Source organism: Xyrauchen texanus, chromosome 8 (genome assembly GCF_025860055.1).
Source record: "Xyrauchen texanus isolate HMW12.3.18 chromosome 8, RBS_HiC_50CHRs, whole genome shotgun sequence".
Lineage (NCBI taxonomy): Eukaryota > Metazoa > Chordata > Actinopteri > Cypriniformes > Catostomidae > Xyrauchen > Xyrauchen texanus.
Genome location: NC_068283.1, coordinates 40,963,198 through 40,985,815, shown reverse-complemented (window position 1 = coordinate 40,985,815; position 22,618 = coordinate 40,963,198). Strand labels below are relative to the sequence as shown.

Genomic DNA, 22,618 nt, shown 5'->3' with positions numbered 1-22,618 from the left:
ATCAGATGCATTTATTTCATTAGTCTGTATATCAGGTGCATTTATTTCATTAGTCTGTACATCAGATGCATTTATTTCATTAGACTGTATATCAGATGCATTTATTTCATTGTATATCAGGTGCATTTATTTCATTAGTCTGTATATCAGATGCATTTATTTCATTGTATATCAGGTGCATTTATTTCATTAGACTGTATATCAGATGCATTTATTTCATTAGACTGTATATCAGATGCATTTATTTCATTAGACTGTATATCAGATGCATTTATTTCATTAGACTGTATATCAGATGCATTTATTTCATTAGACTGTTTATCAGATGCATTTATTTCATTAGACTGTATATCAGATGCATTTATTTTATTAGACTGTATATCAGATGCATTTATTTCATTAGTCTGTATATCAGATGCATTTATTTTATTAGACTGTATATCAGATGCATTTATTTCATTAGTCTGTATATCAGATGCATTTATTTTATTAGACTGTATATCAGATGCATTTATTTCATTAGTCTGTATATCAGATGCATTTATTTTATTAGACTGTATATCAGATGCATTTATTTCATTAGTCTGTATATCAGGTGCATTTATTTCATTAGTCTGTATATCAGGTGCATTTATTTCATTAGTCTGTACATCAGGTGCATTTATTTTATTAGTCTGTATATCAGGTGCATTTATTTCATTAGACTGTATATCAGATGCATTTATTTTATTAGTCTGTATATCAGATGCATTTATTTTATTAGTCTGTATATCAGGTGCATTTATTTCATTAGACTGTATATCAGATGCATTTATTTTATTAGTCTGTATATCAGGTGCATTTATTTCATTAGACTGTATATCAGATGCATTTATTTTATTAGTCTGTATATCAGGTGCATTTATTTTATTAGTCTGTATATCAGGTGCATTTATTTCATTAGTCTGTATATCAGGTGCATTTATTTTATTAGTCTGTACATCAGATGCATTTATTTCATTAGTCTGTATATCAGATGCATTTATTTCATTAGACTGTATATCAGATGCATTTATTTCATTAGACTGTATATCAGGTGCATTTATTTCATTAGACTGTATATCAGATGCATTTATTTTATTAGTCTGTATATCAGGTGCATTTATTTTATTAGTCTGTATATCAGGTGCATTTATTTCATTAGTCTGTATATCAGGTGCATTTATTTTATTAGTCTGTACATCAGATGCATTTATTTCATTAGTCTGTATATCAGATGCATTTATTTCATTAGACTGTACATCAGATGCATTTATTTTATTAGACTGTATATCAGATGCATTTATTTCATTAGACTGTATATCAGATGCATTTATTTCATTAGTCTGTACATCAGGTGCATTTATTTCATTAGACTGTATATCAGATGCATTTATTTTATTAGTCTGTATATCAGGTGCATTTATTTCATTAGTCTGTATATCAGGTGCATTTATTTCATTAGTCTGTACATCAGGTGCATTTATTTTATTAGTCTGTATATCAGATGCATTTATTTCATTAGACTGTACATCAGATGCATTTATTTCATTAGTCTGTATATCAGATGCATTTATTTCATTAGACTGTATATCAGATGCATTTATTTCATTAGTCTGTATATCAGATGCATTTATTTCATTAGACTGTATATCAGATGCATTTATTTTATTAGACTGTATATCAGGTGCATTTATTTCATTAGTCTGTACATCAGGTGCATTTATTTCATTAGTCTGTACATCAGGTGCATTTATTTTATTAGTCTGTATATCAGGTGCATTTATTTCATTAGTCTGTACATCAGGTGCATTTATTTCATTAGTCTGTATATCAGATGCATTTATTTCATTAGTCTGTATATCAGGTGCATTTATTTCATTAGTCTGTACATCAGGTGCATTTATTTTATTAGTCTGTATATCAGATGCATTTATTTCATTAGACTGTACATCAGATGCATTTATTTCATTAGTCTGTATATCAGATGCATTTATTTCATTAGACTGTATATCAGATGCATTTATTTCATTAGTCTGTATATCAGATGCATTTATTTCATTAGTCTGTATATCAGATGCATTTATTTTATTAGACTGTATATCAGATGCATTTATTTTATTAGACTGTATATCAGATGCATTTATTATACATGCAAGAAGTGATGATTTATTAAAACAAGAAGTCATTTGATTTGTTATTATCAAAACTTAATTTTTTTGATCAAGGTGTTGAAGGTTTATGTAACTTTCCAAGCTATTAATTACATGAATTAAATTACAGCATGATTGTAAAGATTCAGTGTTTTATGTTTATGTTTTCCATATATCCTCTTTCTGTTGTGCAAAATTATTAAATAACAAATGATCAAATATCTTGATGTTTATTTTTACAATAACTTTAAGCAGCTTCAAATGTTCTGAGGTGTATCTGCAGTACTTTACAAGTTTCACTTTACATGAACTGCTGGAAGACACTGATAAGAGCACACCATCTGTCCAACATGTGAACACGGAACAATGCGGCACTTGTCACATCACCGCTTATAGATGTTGTGTATGACCTGTATTCTGCTCAGTTATAAGTTGATTATATTGATTACTGTACAAAATGATCAATCAACAGATTATTAAATGAATAAAATGAACAGATATAATTATGCTCATGATATAAAATTATTGAGCTTCAATCAATAAGAAAAGGACATCATAGATATTTGTGGTAATTCACTCATCTCACAATTCAGTTCAGTTCACAATAATTTATGGCACTTTTCCACTGCATGTTACGGTTCGACTCGACTCATTTTACTTTTCTGAGGTTGCTTTTCCACTGTAGTTTAGTGCTGCCTCAACATGGGCGGGATTATAGGCTGATCGTCATAGTTGCACCGCCTTTACTGCCGTAACATCATCTTAAACGTGACACAAACTGACCAAAACAATAACACAACCGCAAGCTGTTAGCAACTAGCTCATTGTGCTGCATAAACAGTTGTTACATGGTGATTTTACACAGGTGTAACATTTAAATTGGTCTGGTTGATTTAAAATAGGTTTTGTGTAAAAATTACAATGAATAAAACAGGCGCGGAGTTTGCGGGGGGGGCAGGGGAGCATTAAACCCCGGTGGCTGAAACGGGTAATTGCATTTTTTTCAACAAAAACAAAATATTGCATTGTTTAAAAAAGACATTATAAATATTTTAAATAACACAAAACAACTAAATGGTGGTAGGTAATACATCTGATTTTATATACTGCTTTAGTAAAAAAAAAAAAAATTTCAGGGCTCTGGGTCATGTGATAGGCCATGTAATAGCGCAGTTATGTGGTCGGACTCGTTACACCAAAATATGGACATAAGGAGATTTTTAAAACATCGAGCTCCAAATGACACAAATAGTCAGTCATCGGGATCTAAGGATACAACACAAACAACAGTAACCGATGATGACGATCTGCAAACAGACACTGCTGTGAAATTGGAGGGAACACCGAGCAGCTCTGGATCAGCAGCAGCAGCAGCAACCGCTAGCAGTCCTGACGTTCACTCCACGCCCACAGATGCGCTAGCTGCAGGTAACACCAACAAAGATGATCTTGGAGAAAAACACAGCTGTCCCAAATGTTTTAAATGTTTCATGAAGTAGGCTACAACAAAATGCGAAATATAACTTTGCCACAATGTGTTTCAAAAGTGGAGCGTATTGTGTGATTGTGTTAATTTTTCCCTCTCAAAATGTTTTAAATGTTTCATGAAGTACAACAAAATGCGAAATATAGGCCTAACTTGTTTTTAATCCCTCTCATTACCACAATGTGTTTTGAAAAAGGAAAGAAAAACTTTAAAAATCTTTTAGTTTTGGATGAAGATAATATTTTAACAGTGCAAAAGTGGTCCACATTTCATTGATCCTAATTGTGTCCAAGTTCGAACGAAGATGCGATGCGAAGTCAAGTGGCTGTTTATGCGAAGTTCTACCGGTTCACAAATATGATTGTATTGTAGGCCTACTGTTTTTTTCTTGGGTTAAAAATAAATATGTGTTTATTTAGCATGTTTGTTTTGTCCATATGTGCTAGTGCTGAGTTCCCCAATAGACCTTTTTCACAGACGGCGATGACGCGTTTCCGCCTTATGTAGCAGCGTAAATCTCACGAATATATGTTCTTTGCATTAAAAATAATAATTAAAAAAAATTAATTACCACAGCTGTGAGGGGGTGACAGTAAATTTGGCATCATCTCAAATGTTAACGTCTTATTCCACCACTCTCTATTTGAAAAATCTCTTTATCTGGAAAGTCATTCAAACGTAATAGTTGATTTTTTCTTTTGGTCTTGGGGCAAATGGGTAAGTGAAAATAATATTTGCTGTGATCTCCCATTCACCGCTGTCGAAGTTTACCCTGCAATCGTTTACTTCCGCGTTCCAAAACCTGGAGTGTGAAAAAGGTCTATTGATAGGACATGCAGGTCCCAGCTGCTACAATGATTTTTTTTTTTTGCCCCCCCTGGCTCGAATGTCAAACTCCGCCTATGGAATAAAAAATAAATCAATAAATATTGCAAGTTCTTTGGAGTCAAGATCAGATTTACTGGGATTAAATAAATGACTGTAATACATTAAATATACATTTAGGATGTTTGATCGTGGAATTGTAGTGAGTTGGAATTTTGTTTGTAATGAAAATATTGGATTTGTTTTGTTTTAAATGTTTTTAAATTTCAGTCATCTCTTGGAATATATAAAGATGAACAGAAACAGATTTTCCCCACAAGATCATTAGAAGAGAACAAAACAACAACAATAATCAAAATAATAAAAACATGATAGCTTGGTCCATAATTCAGAAGTCGAGGATTTAAGAGGACCTTTATTTTACTTTTTCATTTGTAACATCAGGTTTGATCACGGACGGCTCGTCATTTGTTTCTATAAAACAAACTAAAGCGTTTGATTGTGAAAAAACAGAAGCCTAAACACATTCAAACCCAAACTAAAAACTAAGTACACTTCTTCCTTTTATAGTTTTAATATGAAGCTACAACATCATAGTCAGATCATAGTTACTACAGTTATGTTGGCGTTGTTAAAGTAATGGCACATATTTTGTTTTCTGTCTTTTTCTCTTCATTGCTGTTTAGATGATCATGGCTGTCTGATTTTATGAGATGTTTTATGAGATGTCTCCAAAGTGCTTGAAAGTAGATCATTCTAGGTTCAATTCAGGTTTGTTCTCTGCAATGCACTATTATGCACTTAGTCAAGCCTGATTTCTGAGGACGTGTGTGAGTCGAGCTGATCTGTTCAGATTGGAAGTGCACACACACACACACACTGAAAAAGCACATTTGGAATAAACCACTAAACATCTTATAAGAGGGATCCCACACACGAGATCATCTTTTATTATCAAGTATTTTAGCTAACCAGTGTGAAGGGACCATTTATCACAAGGAAATTGCAGGAAGTCTCTGGTGTTCTGTGGGGCCCCCTGTCTGTCCAGGATTCTTAGCTCTCCCAAATTATACTGTACCTCCAAAAAGCAGTGATTCTAATCTGGTGATCTGCAGCAGATAATAAATATTGCATTTACCGAGAACAATTCATTCATAGTGAATGTGGTAACCCCTTAGTTATAGTATTGTTTTAAGAGTAAAAACCAACAAAAGCAGACCATGTCTTAAGCGTGTAAGATCATCTTAACTCCGTCTCTTGTTATTTTAAGATGATTAAAGATGGTTTTGAGTTGGTGTTTTCCAAACCAGCAGATCCTCATTAAAGTAGATTTAAGTGTTGCTGGAGCTGTCCGGTCCACAGGTGCTGAAACTTTGGCAAATATGTCCATGTGTTTGTCTTCTCAAAATGAAAATAATGTGGAAATAATGACACAAATGGAAGTTGTTTGTAACCTTGCCAAAGTGTCAAATGTGTGAACTATTACAGAATTGAATTATAGAAATAATGATGTCTTTAGTAAAACTGGGTTTCAAATCGTCTCAACTTCACGAGATTAATGAAAGTGACGCAAGACATGCGTGTGACATGAATCACGTGATGTGGGCTCTCACATATCCTAATGTTTTGTTTCTTCACAAAGAACAGGATTAAAATGACATCAGTACTGAACTATAAACCTATAAATATGAAAGATCATCTGGTTTCAGTTCTAGTCACTGTGCTCTTGTAAACTTCCCCTGAAAAAAAAAATAACTGCAAATAAATGTGCTTGATGACACAGAGCAATTGGATAAATGCCAAACTATAACACTGTCCTTCATCATTAGTGTTTGATATGATGGGTTGAAAATGTTCACAAACATCTCTTAATTAAAATTCAATTTTAATACTTTTATTTGTGGTAATAGTGCGATCTATTGAGCCTAATTTACATAGAAAGGAGGCGTGTTTGTTCCTTTCATATTTTTTTATTCTCATAATTTTTTACTTCAGTCTCAAAATATTACGACTTTCATCTCGTAATGCTACGACTATATTCTCGAAATTTTTACTTTAGTCTCAAAATATTATTTATTCTGGAAACGTATCTTTTTTACGAGGCACTAAAACGCAATCGTACCCTCATGCCATCCCAAATGTGTATGACTTTATTTCTTCTGCTTAACGCAAATATTTGTAGAGGAATATCTCAGCTCTGTTGGTCATTCAGTTTTCTCTGCGTCCACGCAGCGCGAGCGGCCACGCGAAGTTCGACGCGCGCAAATCTCTCGTGCGCTTGCGCAGCTACAGCAGTGGTCTGTTCGTGTACATTTATCTGCATGTGTTTTTCGTCTAACCTAGTTAACTAACAGTCACTAATAGGTGAAAAACGTTAAAAGCCAGACTTTTAATTAACGGATTTTATTTAATACAAATCACGGTAAGACCATGTTTTGGGGTTTGTGCTATGGTAATACCATGATGTTCTTTGAAGTACATTGGAATACCATATAAATATCAATGCATGTTTCCATGTTACTTTAATTGTTAAGAAGATGTTCCAGATTTAAGGTGTTAGCCTGACATGAGTTGAACTCTGTCCTCATATGATTAGTTGATTCTGTGTGATTGGTTAATTGTGTTATTGCTGTAATGTTTTGGTTGACAGGTGTCTACATTAAATTAGGTACAAGCATGTGTAAGTTAATGTCTGACTTTAAACATTAATTCATTTAATTGTGTGGCTTCTTATTTCCACAGGTCATAAATCTGATTTAAGGGGTTTATGTGTTACAAATCAAGGCAGAAATGAAATAGAAGAAAAAAACCTTCAAACATGTTTCACCAAATGAGACTTACCAAAAGTTCATCATATGAGTTAACTAACAGCAACATAATACTTGCACCTCAGTAAATATCATTAATAGTAATCATTCATTACACAGGGATGAAACACTTTTAACATACTTAAACATGTACCACATGACACAGAAGTCATCCACAGAGAAGTTTAATGCTATGCATGTAGTTTATTGGACAACATCACTTTGCTTTAATGATCATAGACACAAGATTCAGAGCTGCACACACAGACCTCAACACTTGCTGAAAGCACAATTATGGAAACATTGAAGAGTTTTTGTTTTTATCATGAACTAAGATAAATCATGAAGTAATTTTGTGCAGAAAATGAACTTCAGACTTCACAAAACAAGAAGGTACCAAAGGTAGCAACAAAATCAACAGTAAAAACAGTGTAAATCAACTTGAAAACAGCAAAACCATGCAAGCTCATTAATTATTCAAGTCTGGTTTATGCTGGGAAAAATAATAAGTAATATTTACATTTTACATTAGCAAAAAAATTAATAAATGACAAGGTTTTCTTCTTTAAGATAAATAAACGCTTTATCGTATTCAGTGTTGAAAGTAGTTTATATTTTTTTTCAGTGTATTGAACAATTTGTAAAGCAGCATATACAGAGTTTTCCCCTATTGAGCAAATCTGTTCTCAAAAGTGCAGGTCACCTGTAAATGCCCTCCTCGTGCCAGTGCAACATGATTGGTCTGCCAGATAGCCAATCAGATCTTTTAATTGAATGCATTTTGTTAAAGTGTGGGGTGGAACATGAGCAATAGTTTTAATTTGATCAGGATTCAAGCGGTGACTGTAAATGTGAATCTCATGTCTGTCATGTTTGCAGGAATTATTCTTTACAGTTGAATGTGTGAGCACGCTTGTGTAATCCAGACAGGGGAAAGCCAGCGATTTTCCATTGCCAAATCAATCCAGATAATTTCTCAAACCTGTCCTGCAATTAATGAACTAAAAGTGCAAATCAGAGTGACTGAGAGGTAATGGAGGAAACTTTTCGCAACATAGTGTAACGCTACTTTATTTTACATGCTAAAGATGGCACATTTCAGCAGTGGGGATTTGATTACTTAAATTACTTTTGACTCACCAAAAAAAAAGAAAGGAAAAAAAAGATGCATTTCGATTTCATAACAAAATTCCATTATAATTAATTGAGCAATCATTAATACAATTAAATAAACTTAATATTTTAAATAAAATAAAAAATTGAGATGTTGGGAACACATTCTACCCCTTTACTCAGAACAAAGTGTTTAAATATTACATTAATACATACATTAATAAATTAATCATGAATTATCATTACTACATTATCCTAAAAATATTTGGACTCTAAAGCCACATTAAAAAAACACTTTTTAGACTATTTTAACTTATTTGAGATAATTTGAAATTGGTTTGTTTATGCCATCTAGTGCATTACATTAAGTGTACATAATCTCCACATTCCTGTATGTTACACACTTGAACAATAGATGGCATTGATTGACTTTCAACACATGTTTGATGAATCAGAAAGTCACAATCTGTCTGTCTTTCTTTATTGATATTCATTCCAAAACTCACATATCTGTGTCTTGAAAATGTGTTTTGAATTATTTTCTTTTGAAACTTGCTTTAGATTTTTCTGGCATAAAAGAAAGGACTTTGGTAGCTGTCAATCCAGATGGAGTTCAGAGGCGTCTGATTGGTGAAATCATCAAACGCTTTGAGCAGCGAGGACTCCGATTGGTGGACCTGATTGATACATTCATGTTCATTTATTTACTGTTTATTTTCTATTCATGTCTGTATTTGTTTGTGTTACACATGAGATTTATGCACTTGTGTGTTTCAGTAGTTCCTGCACTGTCGATGTTACACTGTATTAATGCAGTGCTGTTTGTGTGTGTTTCAGTAGTTCCTGCACTGCTGATGTTACACTGTATTAATGCAGTGCTGTTTGTGTGTGTTTCAGTAGTTCCTGCACTGCTGATGTTACACTGTATTAATGCAGTGCTGTTTGTGTGTTTCAGTAGTTCCTGCACTGTTGATGTTACACTTTATTAATGAAGTGCTGTTTGTGTGTGTTTCAGTAGTTCCTGCACTGTTGATGTTACACTGTATTAATGCAGTGCTGTTTGTGTGTGTTTCAGTAGTTCCTGCACTGTTGATGTTACACTTTATTAATGCAGTGCTGTTTGTGTGTGTTTCAGTAGTTCCTGCACTGTTGATGTTACACTTTATTAATGCAGTGCTGTTTGTGTGTTTCAGTAGTTCCTGCGCTGTTGATGTTACACTGTATTAATGCAGTGCTGTTTGTGTGTGTTTCAGTAGTTCCTGCGCTGTTGATGTTACACTTTATTAATGCAGTGCTGTTTGTGTGTGTTTCAGTAGTTCCTGTGCTGTTGATGTTACACTGTATTAATGCAGTGCTGTTTGTGTGTGTTTCAGTAGTTCCTGCGCTGTTGATGTTACACTGTATTAATGCAGTGCTGTTTGTGTGTGTTTCAGTAGTTCCTGCGCTGTTGATGATACACTGTATTAATGCAGTGCTGTTTGTGTGTGTTTCAGTAGTTCCTGCGCTGTTGATGATACACTTTATTAATGAAGTGCTGTTTGTGTGTGTTTCAGTAGTTCCTGCGATGTTGATGTTACACTGTATTAATGCAGTGCTGTTTGTGTGTGTTTCAGTAGTTCCTGCGCTGCTGATGTTACACTGTATTAATGCAGTGCTGTTTGTGTGTGTTTCAGTAGTTCCTGCGCTGCTGATGTTACACTGTATTAATGCAGTGCTGTTTGTGTGTGTTTCAGTAGTTCCTGCGCTGCTGATGTTACACTGTATTAATGCAGTGCTGTTTGTGTGTGTTTCAGTAGTTCCTGCGCTGTTGATGATACACTGTATTAATGCAGTGCTGTTTGTGTGTGTTTCAGTAGTTCCTGCGCTGTTGATGATACACTTTATTAATGAAGTGCTGTTTGTGTGTGTTTCAGTAGTTCCTGCGATGTTGATGTTACACTGTATTAATGCAGTGCTGTTTGTGTGTGTTTCAGTAGTTCCTGCGCTGCTGATGTTACACTGTATTAATGCAGTGCTGTTTGTGTGTGTTTCAGTAGTTCCTGCGCTGCTGATGTTACACTGTACTAATGCAGTGCTGTTTGTGTGTGTTTCAGTAGTTCCTGCGCTGCTGATGTTACACTGTACTAATGCAGTGCTGATGTGTGTGTTTCAGTAGTTCCTGCGCTGTTGTTGTTACACTGTACTAATGCAGTGCTGATGTGTGTGTTTCAGTAGTTCCTGCGCTGTTGTTGTTAAACTGTATTAATGAAGTGCTGTTTGTGTGTGTTTCAGTAGTTCCTGCGCTGTTGATGATACACTGTACTAATGAAGTGCTGTTTGTGTGTGTTTCAGTAGTTCCTGCGCTGCTGATGTTACACTGTACTAATGCAGTGCTGATGTGTGTGTTTCAGTAGTTCCTGCGCTGTTGATGTTAAACTGTATTAATGCAGTGCTGTTTGTTTGTGTTTCAGTAGTTCCTGCGCTGTTGATGTTACACTTTATTAATGCAGTGCTGTTTGTGTGTGTTTCAGTAGTTCCTGCGCTGTTGATGTTACACTTTATTAATGCAGTGCTGTTTGTGTGTGTTTCAGTATTTCCTGCGCTGTTGATGTTACACTTTATTAATGCAGTGCTGTTTGTGTGTGTTTCAGTAGTTCCTGCGCTGTTGATGTTACACTGTATTAATGCAGTGCTGTTTGTGTGTGTTTCAGTAGTTCCTGCGCTGTTGATGTTACACTGTATTAATGCAGTGCTGTTTGTGTGTGTTTCAGTAGTTCCTGCGCTGTTGATGATACACTTTATTAATGCAGTGCTGTTTGTGTGTGTTTCAGTAGTTCCTGCGCTGTTGATGATACACTGTATTAATGCAGTGCTGTTTGTGTGTGTTTCAGTAGTTCCTGCGCTGCTGATGTTACACTGTATTAATGCAGTGCTGTTTGTGTGTGTTTCAGTAGTTCCTGCGCTGCTGATGTTACACTGTACTAATGCAGTGCTGTTTGTGTGTGTTTCAGTAGTTCCTGCGCTGCTGATGTTACACTGTACTAATGCAGTGCTGTTTGTGTGTGTTTCTGTAGTTCCTGCGCTGCTGATGTTACACTGTACTAATGAAGTGCTGTTTGTGTGTGTTTCTGTAGTCCCTGCGCTGCTGATGTTACACTGTACTAATGCAGTGCTGTTTGTGTGTGTTTCAGTAGTTCCTGCGCTGCTGATGTTACACTGTACTAATGCAGTGCTGTTCGTGTGTGTTTCAGTAGTTCCTGCGCTGCTGATGTTACACTGTATTAATGCAGTGCTGTTCGTGTGTGTTTCAGTAGTTCCTGCGCTGCTGATGTTACACTGTATTAATGCAGTGCTGTTCGTGTGTGTTTCAGTAGTTCCTGAGCTGCTGATGTTACTCTGTACTAATGCAGTGCTGTTCGTGTGTGTTTCTGTAGTTCCTGAGCTGCTGATGTTACTCTGTACTAATGCAGTGCTGTTCGTGTGTGTTTCAGTAGTTCCTGCGCTGCTGATGTTACACTGTATTAATGCAGTGCTGTTTGTGTGTGTTTCAGTAGTTCCTGCGCTGTTGTTGTTAAACTGTATTAATGCAGTGCTGTTTGTGTGTGTTTCAGTAGTTCCTGCACTGTTGATGTTAAACTGTATTAATGCAGTGCTGTTTGTGTGTTTCAGTAGTCCCTGCACTGTTTATGTTACACTGTATTAATGCAGTGCTGTTTGTGTGTGTTTCAGTAATTCCTGCACTGTTGATGTTAAACTGTATTAATGCAGTGCTGTTTGTGTGTTTCAGTAGTCCCTGCACTGTTTATGTTACACTGTATTAATGCAGTGCTGTTTGTGTGTGTTTCTGTAGTTTCTGCACTGTTGATGTTACACTGTATTAATGCAGTGCTGTTTGTGTGTGTTTCTGTATATTCTTCAAGCTCCTGAGGAGTTGTTAGCGACACAATGCTGAGCTGCAGAATAAACCATTTTACTCTGTTCTGCTCCACTACATGACCTCTGGCCCCATAGTTGCAATGGTAAGGAACAATAAAAAAGCTGTGAAATGGGATTTGAAAGACTGTGGGTCAGGGTATATTCTGGCAAACCGTTTGCCAATCACGTCTAGCAATCGGCAAAGCAAAATGTGGCACACGCCATTTACCAACAAGCGATGGGTAACTCGCAAAGCACGATGTTCCTTCCCGTTTTCCCAGCACGATACATAGAACGGCATAAAGTAAGAGGGGTGAGAAGTAAGTGGCGGGGCACCAGATGAAACAGTTCAAAGTTAAAGTTCACGCAAACAGGTATTAATAGACAAGTTTTAGTCAATAAATATTGATTGTTTATAGCTGAATTACTAGAACGCAATTATATGTGGAACATTAGAGGATATTAATCCAATAAATAAAGAATACAACGATGGCATGAATCAAATCAACAGTAGGTGAAATTCTTGTGTGCAGTTCCGAGCAACATAGCAGTCATGACAGTGACGAGACATATACCAATTACAGTAAACAACATACTTACACAAAACAATTTACATATCAAATGTACACATACTTACACAACACAATAATTATATACAATACACACAATATAGAATACACATACAATACAATGAAATGAAATGAAAACACTGAAAACCCCATTATTATGTAATATCTTAATAAAATAGGCCTATCGGTTTCTAATATCTTAAAGTTCATGCTGATACATTTGAGAACCACCTGAAATGTCTACCACATGATGAAATATTGATGATGGTGTGGTGTGGACATTCACACTGCAAAGAAAATCATCTACACCCGATCGCCACAGTGCATTTGCTGCGCGTCCCCATTAACTGCTCAACTGCGGTTGTCTGTTTACCACTAGTAGCCTAATAACTTTATTATACATGCATTTATAAGCAAAAAATAAAATAAAATGCAAGACGCTTATATGACTGTCAATATAGTTTTAATAACTATGATTTGTTTAATCCACATTGTGTCCGTGCTTTTCTGGTCCATGTAGACTGTAGCCTACTGAAAGTTATCAGACATAAAGTTATACAAAAATCACATATTTTTAATAAAGTTTTTGTCTTCTCCTCACTCAAAGTTGTTCTTAAATCCATAGAAGATTCATACGTAGAAGCTTTAAAAATACGAAACATTTGCAGTACACATTGCATATGGTAGGCATGCAGTGCGTATGATTCCTGGTGCAGAATGTAGTAAACTATTGTCCATGTAAAATTACATATAAAAATACATTTTAAAAGTTCTTTAAATCTGACAAATAAGCTAATATACATTTACAAACATATGCAAACGTAACTATAGTAAATGTCTAGGTCAAAATACATATAATTATTTAAGAATGCTGTATGGCCATAATAAACAAAGGTACAGGTGAAACTTGAAAAAATAGAATATCGTGCAAACGTTCATGTATTTCAGTAATTCAAATTAAAAGGTGAAAGTAATATATTTAGTATATATAACTGTATACATATGCATGATTATTCTTTTCAGAGGGACGACATTTCAGTATTTAAAATCCTTTTTTTTTTTTTTATTAATTTCATGTAATATTAAAATTTTCTGAGATTTTGAATTTGGGGTTTTCATAAGCTGTAAGCCATAATCATCAAAATTATAACTTTTGCACGATATTCAAATTTTTCGAGTTTCTCCTGTATATTATCTGTGTCTTTATCTGGTGTACAGGGATATTTATTGGCGCAAGACATCTTGTTTGGAAAATAATCAAGGTTATTTTTTTTTATTTTTATTATCAACAAAGTTTGTACAAACACTTGTGTATACATCATTGACATACAACATAGATATAACAAAGACTTTCACACTAGGGGGCTATTGCTAATTTATATGAAGCTATTAAAGCAATTACAAATTTTCAATGTTTTAATTGCTTTTTGCTTCATAGAAAATCGGAGTGAATCAATATAAACTCAATTTCTTTCTTGAATGAAGTAAAATAAGTTTTTTTACAGGAGAATTTACATTTATGAACATAAAATTTTGCCATTAAAAGAATAAAATTAATTATATAAATCTGACAATGCTTGATTCTACTGTTCTCCCAAATACCAAATAAAATATGTTTCCAAAACAACATAAATTGGTCATCAGTGTTTCTTGTGATAAAATCACAGACATTTTGCCAAACTAGTCTTACAACTGGGCAATGCCAAAATAAATGAACCACAGTTTCAGGGCAACTGTCACAAAAGGTACAATTAACATCAATATCACTTTTAAATTTTATAAAGTAATGTTTTACAGGGTATATTCTATGTATCAATTTGAATGATACCTCCTTAACTTTGTTTGTAATTAAATATTGATTAGGTATATGCCAAACCTTTTTCCACACAATATCTTCTGTAAAACGATTCCAATATGAGTAAATATAAGGCAAAGACACATAATTTCTTTGAAATAACTCTCTTATAGATCTGTTCTTCGCGTTAAGGGAAAAACAGATATTACCTACATAAGTACTTAGGCCTACTATAGTAGGTGGGAACAATTGTTGAGTATTAATTCTTTTTTGATGTTTGAACAGCATACAGATTTCAGGAGAAATTGCTCCAAAAACTTTTGCATATTCCCCTGGTGTTACAGGAATCTTATAATGCGCCAAAAACTCATTGTAAGTGAAAAGAAAACCCTTTGAATTAAATAACTGATCCACCAATATGATTCCATTATCAAACCAATGTTTCAAAAACAACGATTTGCGCTTATATAAATCCCTATTGTTCAATATATAATACTTATGTGGTGAAAAATTATGCTTGAAAATCAATGACCATGATAAAAAGGCCTGGCGATGAAATTCCGAAAGTTTCACTGGTACTTTATCAATATTATAATTACAACTAAGAAGAAAATGTATATTACCAAAGTTAGAAAGAATATGGGAGGGTATAAAGTACCAAATTGAGTAAGGATTTCTGACAATCTGACGAAGCCAATTAACTTTGAATGTATTATTTAAATAATCAAGGTTATACATTAGGCTATATGTTTATCACTCATTAAGTGATGTATTAAGATAGTACAAATATTTAAAGTAGCCTACATTATGTTTTCATGCTTGTGTGCAATTTAAGAAATATAGGCTAACACAATAAATTCAATACCCAGATTAGGAGTGCTTCTGCAAAATTCTAAAAACTCATCATCTTCTCTCAGTTATTTTGACAGCTCCAGGTAATCGCAGCGCCGGGTGTAGCTACTTAAGCCCCCTGAACGAATACGTGGAAGTGACCGTACACTTTGGATTTATAATGTTCCAAATATAGCCAGCAGATTATTTGTGTTCTACTTTAACACTGGATTCAGCTATAAACAATCAATATTTATTGACTAAAACTTGTCTATTAATACCTGTTTGCGTGAACTTTAACTTTGAACTGTTTCATCTGGTGCCCCGCCACTTACTTCTCACCCCTCTTACTTTATGCCGTTCTATGTATCGTGCTGGGAAAACGGGAAGGAACATCGTGCTTTGCGAGTTACCCATCGCTTGTTGGTAAATGGCGTGTGCCACATTTTGCTTTGCCGATTGCTAGACGTGATTGGCAAACGGTTTGCCAGAATATACCCTGACCACTGTGGCTAAGACTTGTATGATCTCTAACTAGTGTGGTAATATGCTCCTGTGTACACTCATTACAGAGTGTTTAAGGATTTCAATAATGCTACTCGTAGTGATAAACAGAAATACATAAACAGGACATTTGAATGGTATTCACTTCAGTTTTTGTTGACAGAAGCAAAAAAAGATTCTGAGGGAAACACAAATGAAATGTCAATTAACTTATCGTCGTAATAAATTTAAATTCCACTCAAAGAGGTTTGTTTTGGCTCATTTACATCAATTACTCATAATCAAAAACCAAAACATTTTTTGGAAATGTGTCCTGTTTTCAAATTGAAACTTGTGAAGGTGCTTATGTGGCAAAATATTCTGTGAATCCTGATGAGAAAGAGGTGCTGATTCCCCTTTATGAGAAGTTTAATGTCACTGATATCAAGAATGGATCCTGGTGTAAAACTGTGTATGTGCTGAATAGTTCTGGAACAGCAAGTGACCTAAACTGTCCCGCTGCATCAGTCGAGTCCCAGATGTCCATCTTTCTTGCTCACAAGCTTTTGCATCTCTATTCATTGCTTTTTTCTTTTCTTAAATGTGATTCAATTATAACATGTGATTAACTTGATTCTGAACTTCACATCAGCTGAATTCTACATTAATGTGCAGTTTAATGCATTGTTTGGCAATAAAATATATTACTAAGCAGAAGAATTGTTTGTAAATTATTAATAATAATAAATGTTATTGTTTATTGAACACGTCGCTGCCCTTGGATGAACATTGCAGTGGTGTCACTATAGTTGAGGGGTTTTCAGCACATAAATGTGGTCAAATTCAAGGGCGTAATTTTGTATGAAAGTTGGAAGGGACATATTGAAAAGATAATATTCAAAATATTGATATAAAAAAATACGATAATGTCAGTCTTGTAATATAGGAAAAATAACATTTTTCCTCATATAACAGTTTATTTCTTATTTCTCTGCCAAGCATGTTAAATATTACTCTTTTTTTATTTTAAGCATTTCTGAAGAATAAACATCAGCCCTCTGGAGTCGACGGAGGTGCCAGTGCGATCACTTAGATTTTATTTGTCTTATAACAACAGCAACGATTTAAAATACTTAAATTTGAATTTCGAATATTCGTTGAATTTAATAAAAAATGCACATTCGAATACTAAAACTGTGTATTCAAATTTTGGATTTGTGCCAAGCACTGACAATGACTTCAAAGCGGTCACATTCTTGCACTAAAAAAGGCAAGACACAGCACAACAAATACAGTTTAACAGAAAGCAGATGTCTCAAAATGCTTCTTAAATTGTAATGCAGTGAGATCCAGCAGATGGAAAATGACTTCAATAAATCAGATGATTTGTAGAAGGAATAACACATTTTATTTGTACTGAGTCCTGGAATGAATCTAACAATACTATGTCTTGTCTAGTGAAAATGAACTAAGTAATTCAATGAAAGAAGTTAAAGTACAGATAGTAAGATGAGGCCTCAAAGTTGGAGATAAGATGCAAAGAGCGAGAGAGTTCAGTTGTTAGTCTGAGGACCAGAAAATTAGATAATGTATTTATGCCCTCTTGAGACTGTGCCAATGAGATTCCTTATTTGGTACAGCGCATTCTACATGGTTTGGAGTTAACTCAAGGTTTTCAGGACATATTATGACCCATTGAAGTGCGAATTGTTCAGTTAAGTGGCCTTGCATGATGAGAACCGGGCGGAAACCCCAGAACTGCAAGTGTGTCTTATCTTGTATATGCGTATGTTCAAGACTCCCGTCTGCACATTGCTTGAAACAAACATCTATAAAAATGGCACCAAGGTCTCTGAATTCAGCTCTGAAACCTCATTAGGTCAAAAGGGCAACACGTTCATATACTAAGAGTCTAAAATGTATATACTTTGTCCCATACAGTGCTCCAGTTTCTCTCGGGAATGTTCAGCACAGAAAGCACAAACCATTTAACAAACCATTACAAGGATAGAGAACGAGCATGAAGTAATCTTCTAAAGAACAAACAAATCTTTCTTTTATCTGTCCTCATATCTTTCGATGTCTGCTCTCCCAGTCTGAGGCCGACCCGCAGGTGGTTCGTGGGGATTTACCCGTCAAAACTGCGCCCGCTGCATTACCCAGATCATGTTCATTGCCAGCCGCGCTGGCCTCAATCTCGTAGAAAGAAGGCAAAAAAGATCGATTGCAGTTTCCTCCGGGTACTCTGGTTTCCCCAAGTCCAAAAACATGCAGGTTAATTTAATTGGAGAATCTAAATTTGAGAGTCCCCCAGCCACTGGGGATTGCATCAGGAAGAGCATCCGGTATAAAACCTGTGCCAATTCAAATATGTGGATCACGGATGGTCTGCTGTGGTGACCCCTAACGGAAGCAGTTGAAAGAAGATGACAACGACTGGGTCAGAGCATCTGTAAAATGGCAGGTACCCATGTCTCATTAATTTGCGCGGGGAGCAAAGGTTAGCCCGTCTGGTCTGACCATCTCATTCTCACTTTGTCATACTCCATACTTCCTTGCAGGAATGCAGAAAATTCCCTCACCCAATGCTAGATGGAGCCGCTCTCACAGACATCTGCAGATTGTGTGCATGAAAGTTGGGGTTGGAGGGCCTGAACTAGTTGATACAGGAAATCAGCAGCCTATACAGAGTTCGAATGACACAAAGTATTTTATATACAGTATTTTGAAAATACACAAATACCTAACTTAAATGAATTTATATACAAATTATATTTGATGGACGCTTATCATTTTATAAAGATCTTTTTCCACCTTTAATGTGATATTGAAACCACAAATTATACTAACAAACAAATAAAAGCCTTTCAGGAAAAAAAGAGAAAAATGAAATTTTAAAATTACTTAAAATTACCTGGTTGCATCCAACATACTCTATGCAAGTACGTGAACGCAGATCCACCTTGAAACACAAGCTCGATTTCACATGTCGTTGCGTTGTGAAATATGTCAGCACTCAATTCATAACAGAACGAAAGCGCTGCATTCTCAGCGTTGCCACAAGGGGCACTACAGAATATTTTATTCTTTCAAAACAACATCTGTCATGGCGGACTGGGGCAGCAATTTGAGTTTAATCTTTTGGAAAAATATTTACAACTTTTTTGTCCCCAGTCAATTCAAACAAACTTGTTTTTTTCCGTGTCTCTCCCCACTCCCCAACTATTGACTCATCTACCACATCAGGGCTGCATATGCAGCTGACTTGCTGCCTAATCCGTAAATCTTTGGCTCAAGTGGTAGAGCAGGATGTGTGTGTGTGTGTGTGTGTGTGGAGCCAAATGCAAGGGAGAGCCAGAGTATGTGATATATAAGTTGTTACAATATATAGAATTCATACATACTATAGATCCACATATGACACAATGTACATCAGTTAATAAAATATCCTAACTTTCTGGAAATGGTGTATTCCTGAACAAGTTGAGAATGTTTCAGATAGAGAAAGATGAATGTATCTTGAATATAAATCCTAAAATGATCAACATTGACCACTTACTGTATAGAACAAATTATCCACTGATCGTATTTGTTTTTGATTTTAAGCTGATGTTTGAGAGGTTTGTAACCTTTTAAGGTGAGTGTAAACACCTGATCTGTGACGCGATGAAAACATTCCTGTTGGTTTGAATGGCCCTTTTATTTTCTAAATTCTGTTTGTTGACACCAGTGACGCAGAAATGACTCATTTTGGCTATAAATATGAGTGAACATGTTAATACTGTAGACGATGCTAAAACATCCCACAAAGAGAACCTGAAGCATCTTAACTCCTGAAAGATCAGGTAATTGTTTGTTTTTTGTCTCTGAAAGTTGCCAGTGAGATGTTAGTTGATAACTCGGGGTGGCATGGTTAGATATTCTCATGTAACATTAGAGTAAAGAGAAAGTATTAGTAAGTATTACATGTAAGAAGTTGTGGTGTGTAAATGAATGTGCATACTCTTAGACTTTGGATTTGTAAAACTTTATTGTATTTGATGTTGTCTTTCAGCATCTGCACTATATTACTCTATATGAAGTGAATATCACTGAGGAATTATTACTAAATCAGGATGCTGAGCATTGCACCCCTTCTCATTTTAACTGTTGAAGTTGTCCTAGGACAGGTAAGCTTACTGCACATTCAATATGCACATTGCTACATTACTATTGATAATACATTTCTCATTATTTCCTGTTGCTACAGATCTATCCATTCGATATGGCAAAACATTCTGTTGATGATCAATATGAAGGTTGTAGAAAGGAAATGTCAGACCTGGTGTTTACATCATTTCTAAAGAAAGAAATCAATGAGAATTCTACATATAAAGCAGCTTGGGAAGAAGGGAAAAGGAATGCCAAGACACCAGCAGATAACTTGAACATGAACCATTCGATCGCCATTTATGTGTACACTAGTAGAAAAGTATATGAAGATTTCAATTATGCTACTCGTTATGATAAACAAAAATACAACAGCAGCACATACAAATGGTATTCACTTCAGTTTTTGTTGACAGAAGCGATACAGATTCTGAATGAAACACAAAAGAAATGTTATTTAACTTATCGTGGTACTGATGTTGAATTTAATGTTCTGAGCAAAGAGGTTCGTTTTGGCTCTTTTACATCTTCCTCTCTTAATCGGAGTGAAGCACGGTACTTTGGAGATAAATCTTGTTTTGAAATTGAAACTTGTGAAGGTGCTGATGTGGCAAAATATTCTGTGTATCCTTATGAGGAAGAGGTGTTGATTCCTCCATATGAGAAGTTTATAGTCACTGCTGTCAAGAACAATTCCTGGTGTAAAACTGTATACGAGCTGAAAAGCTCGGGAACAGAAAGTAACCTGAACTGTGCTGTGGCATCAGTCAAACAGACACATCACAGATTTATCAGCCATAACTGGTCATGAAAAAACAGATTTTGCCGTAAGTTCAATTCAGAAATCCACCACCCCCTATTTTATAAGTGTAAGCACTTTTATAATCAAGTTAAAAGAGTTTTAATTCAAAAAGGTTTTACACCGCCACACCAGTAGATGTTGGCGCTCATGGGGTAGAAAAGTATATGCAGATTTCAATAACGCAGTTCGTAATGGTAAACTAAATTACATATGGGGATCATACATATGGTATTCACTTCACTTTTTGTTGACAGAAGCGATACAGATTCTGAAAGAAACACAAAAGAACTGTCTTAACTTATCGTCGTTCTAATATTGAATTTGGTAAGGGTGTTCTGAACAAAGAGGTTCGTTTTGGCTCATTTGCATCTTCTTCTCTCAATGAAACAGTAATAAATAATTTGGAAATACATCTTGTTTTGAAATTGAAACTTGTGAAGGTGCTGATGTGGCAAACTATTCTGCACATGCTGAAGAGAAAGAGGTGCTGATTCCCCCATATGAGAAATTTAATGTCACTGATATCAAGAACAATTCCTGGTGTAAAACTGTGTACGTGCTGAAAAGCTTGGGAACAAAAAGTAACCTGAACAGGTCAAGAAACTTCTGCTGTATGTTCAATACAGAGGTTTTACACCGCCACACCAAAAGATGTTGTGCGGTTTGCGTTTGTGATCATGGGGTTATTCCAGGTCCGCGTGCTCAGTAATAAACTGACTGTGATTGGGGAAAGATGTAACTTGTCTGTCTCTTTGCGTTTCTCACATGAATACATTTTATTAAAACATTCATTTATTCATTCTTATGCCAACAGAAATGTGTAAAAGAGTATTATAAAGAGTTTAAGTGAGCACATATAATGTCTTAAAGCATTTTTTATATGTTGAGGATTATAAAAGCAATTAATCAATGGGTTTAATTAATTCAAGAGTGATTTAAATATGTGTGTATATGTATGAAAGTAATGTGTTAACAGACTGAAGAAGTGAATCCATGACACAAATGTCATTACTTTGTGAAGTGTGTATTGGAGTTTGTTATATTCTCTGTTCAATCACCATTTTAGTGCATTTCAGTGTGTGCGCATGTGTGAGTAAAATGATGACATTAATGGATGAGATTAAATAATTAAGATTACAAATGCAACAATAGCTAAAGTATTTCTCTTGCTGTGAAATTTGTATTTGATAATTAATTCAGTGTGTTTTCATGTCAGTGCCATCAATTGCCAAGAGGATGTTTTTGCATTTTTCACAGTTTATGTGCATTTTCAGTATGTAAAGTTGACATAGTGTTTTACTGTATTCAGCAGAAAATGATTATTCATGTCAGTAAATAAACTGGCTTGACTGGGAAAGATGAAACTTGTCTGTCTCTTCATGTTTCTAACAGGCAGTGTTGGGAAGGTTACTTTGGAAATGTAATTGTTTACAGATTACAAGTTACCCTATTTAAAATGTAATAAGTAGTGTAACTTTTCAATTACTTTAATAAAGTAATTTAACTGATTACATTTCATTACTTTTCGAAATTTCTAATGAATGTTTTCAACTTTTGATCATTTTCAAACCTTTAATATAATATAAATCCTAATATTGATTTCTCCCTAACCGACACATTCTAGTTTCATCCTCACTGGCGACCCAAACAGACTCCCCAGTGTAGCTGTCATAATATGCATGGTGTTGTTTTG

The 22,618-nt window shown here is 34.9% G+C and overlaps 1 protein-coding gene and 1 pseudogene across 1 annotated transcript; both read left to right on the top strand.

Moving 5' to 3' along the window:
* Positions 1–3,373: 3,373 nt before the first annotated feature.
* The window catches only part of LOC127648175 (nucleoside diphosphate kinase-like), a 50,278-nt pseudogene continuing 31,033 nt past the window's right edge, over positions 3,374–22,618 (top strand).
* LOC127647441 (erythroblast NAD(P)(+)--arginine ADP-ribosyltransferase-like) lies at positions 19,770–21,594 on the top strand. The gene is made up of 3 exons (XM_052131672.1): positions 19,770–19,819; positions 20,029–20,143; positions 20,224–21,594. The coding sequence occupies exons 2-3, from the start codon at positions 20,090–20,092 to the stop codon at positions 20,932–20,934; spliced, it is 765 nt and encodes a 254-aa protein (XP_051987632.1). The 5' UTR covers positions 19,770–19,819; positions 20,029–20,089; the 3' UTR covers positions 20,935–21,594.

What these genes read in the sequence shown, in the direction of transcription:
- LOC127647441 (XM_052131672.1), top strand. Translation starts at nt 20,090, where the DNA reads ATGCTGAGCATTGCACCCCTTCTCATTTTAACTGTTGAAGTTGTCCTA. An exon ending in TTGAAGTTGTCCTAGGACAG is followed by an intron (nt 20,144 to 20,223) that starts GTAAGCTTACTG and finishes CTGTTGCTACAG; the next exon opens with ATCTATCCATTCGATATGGC.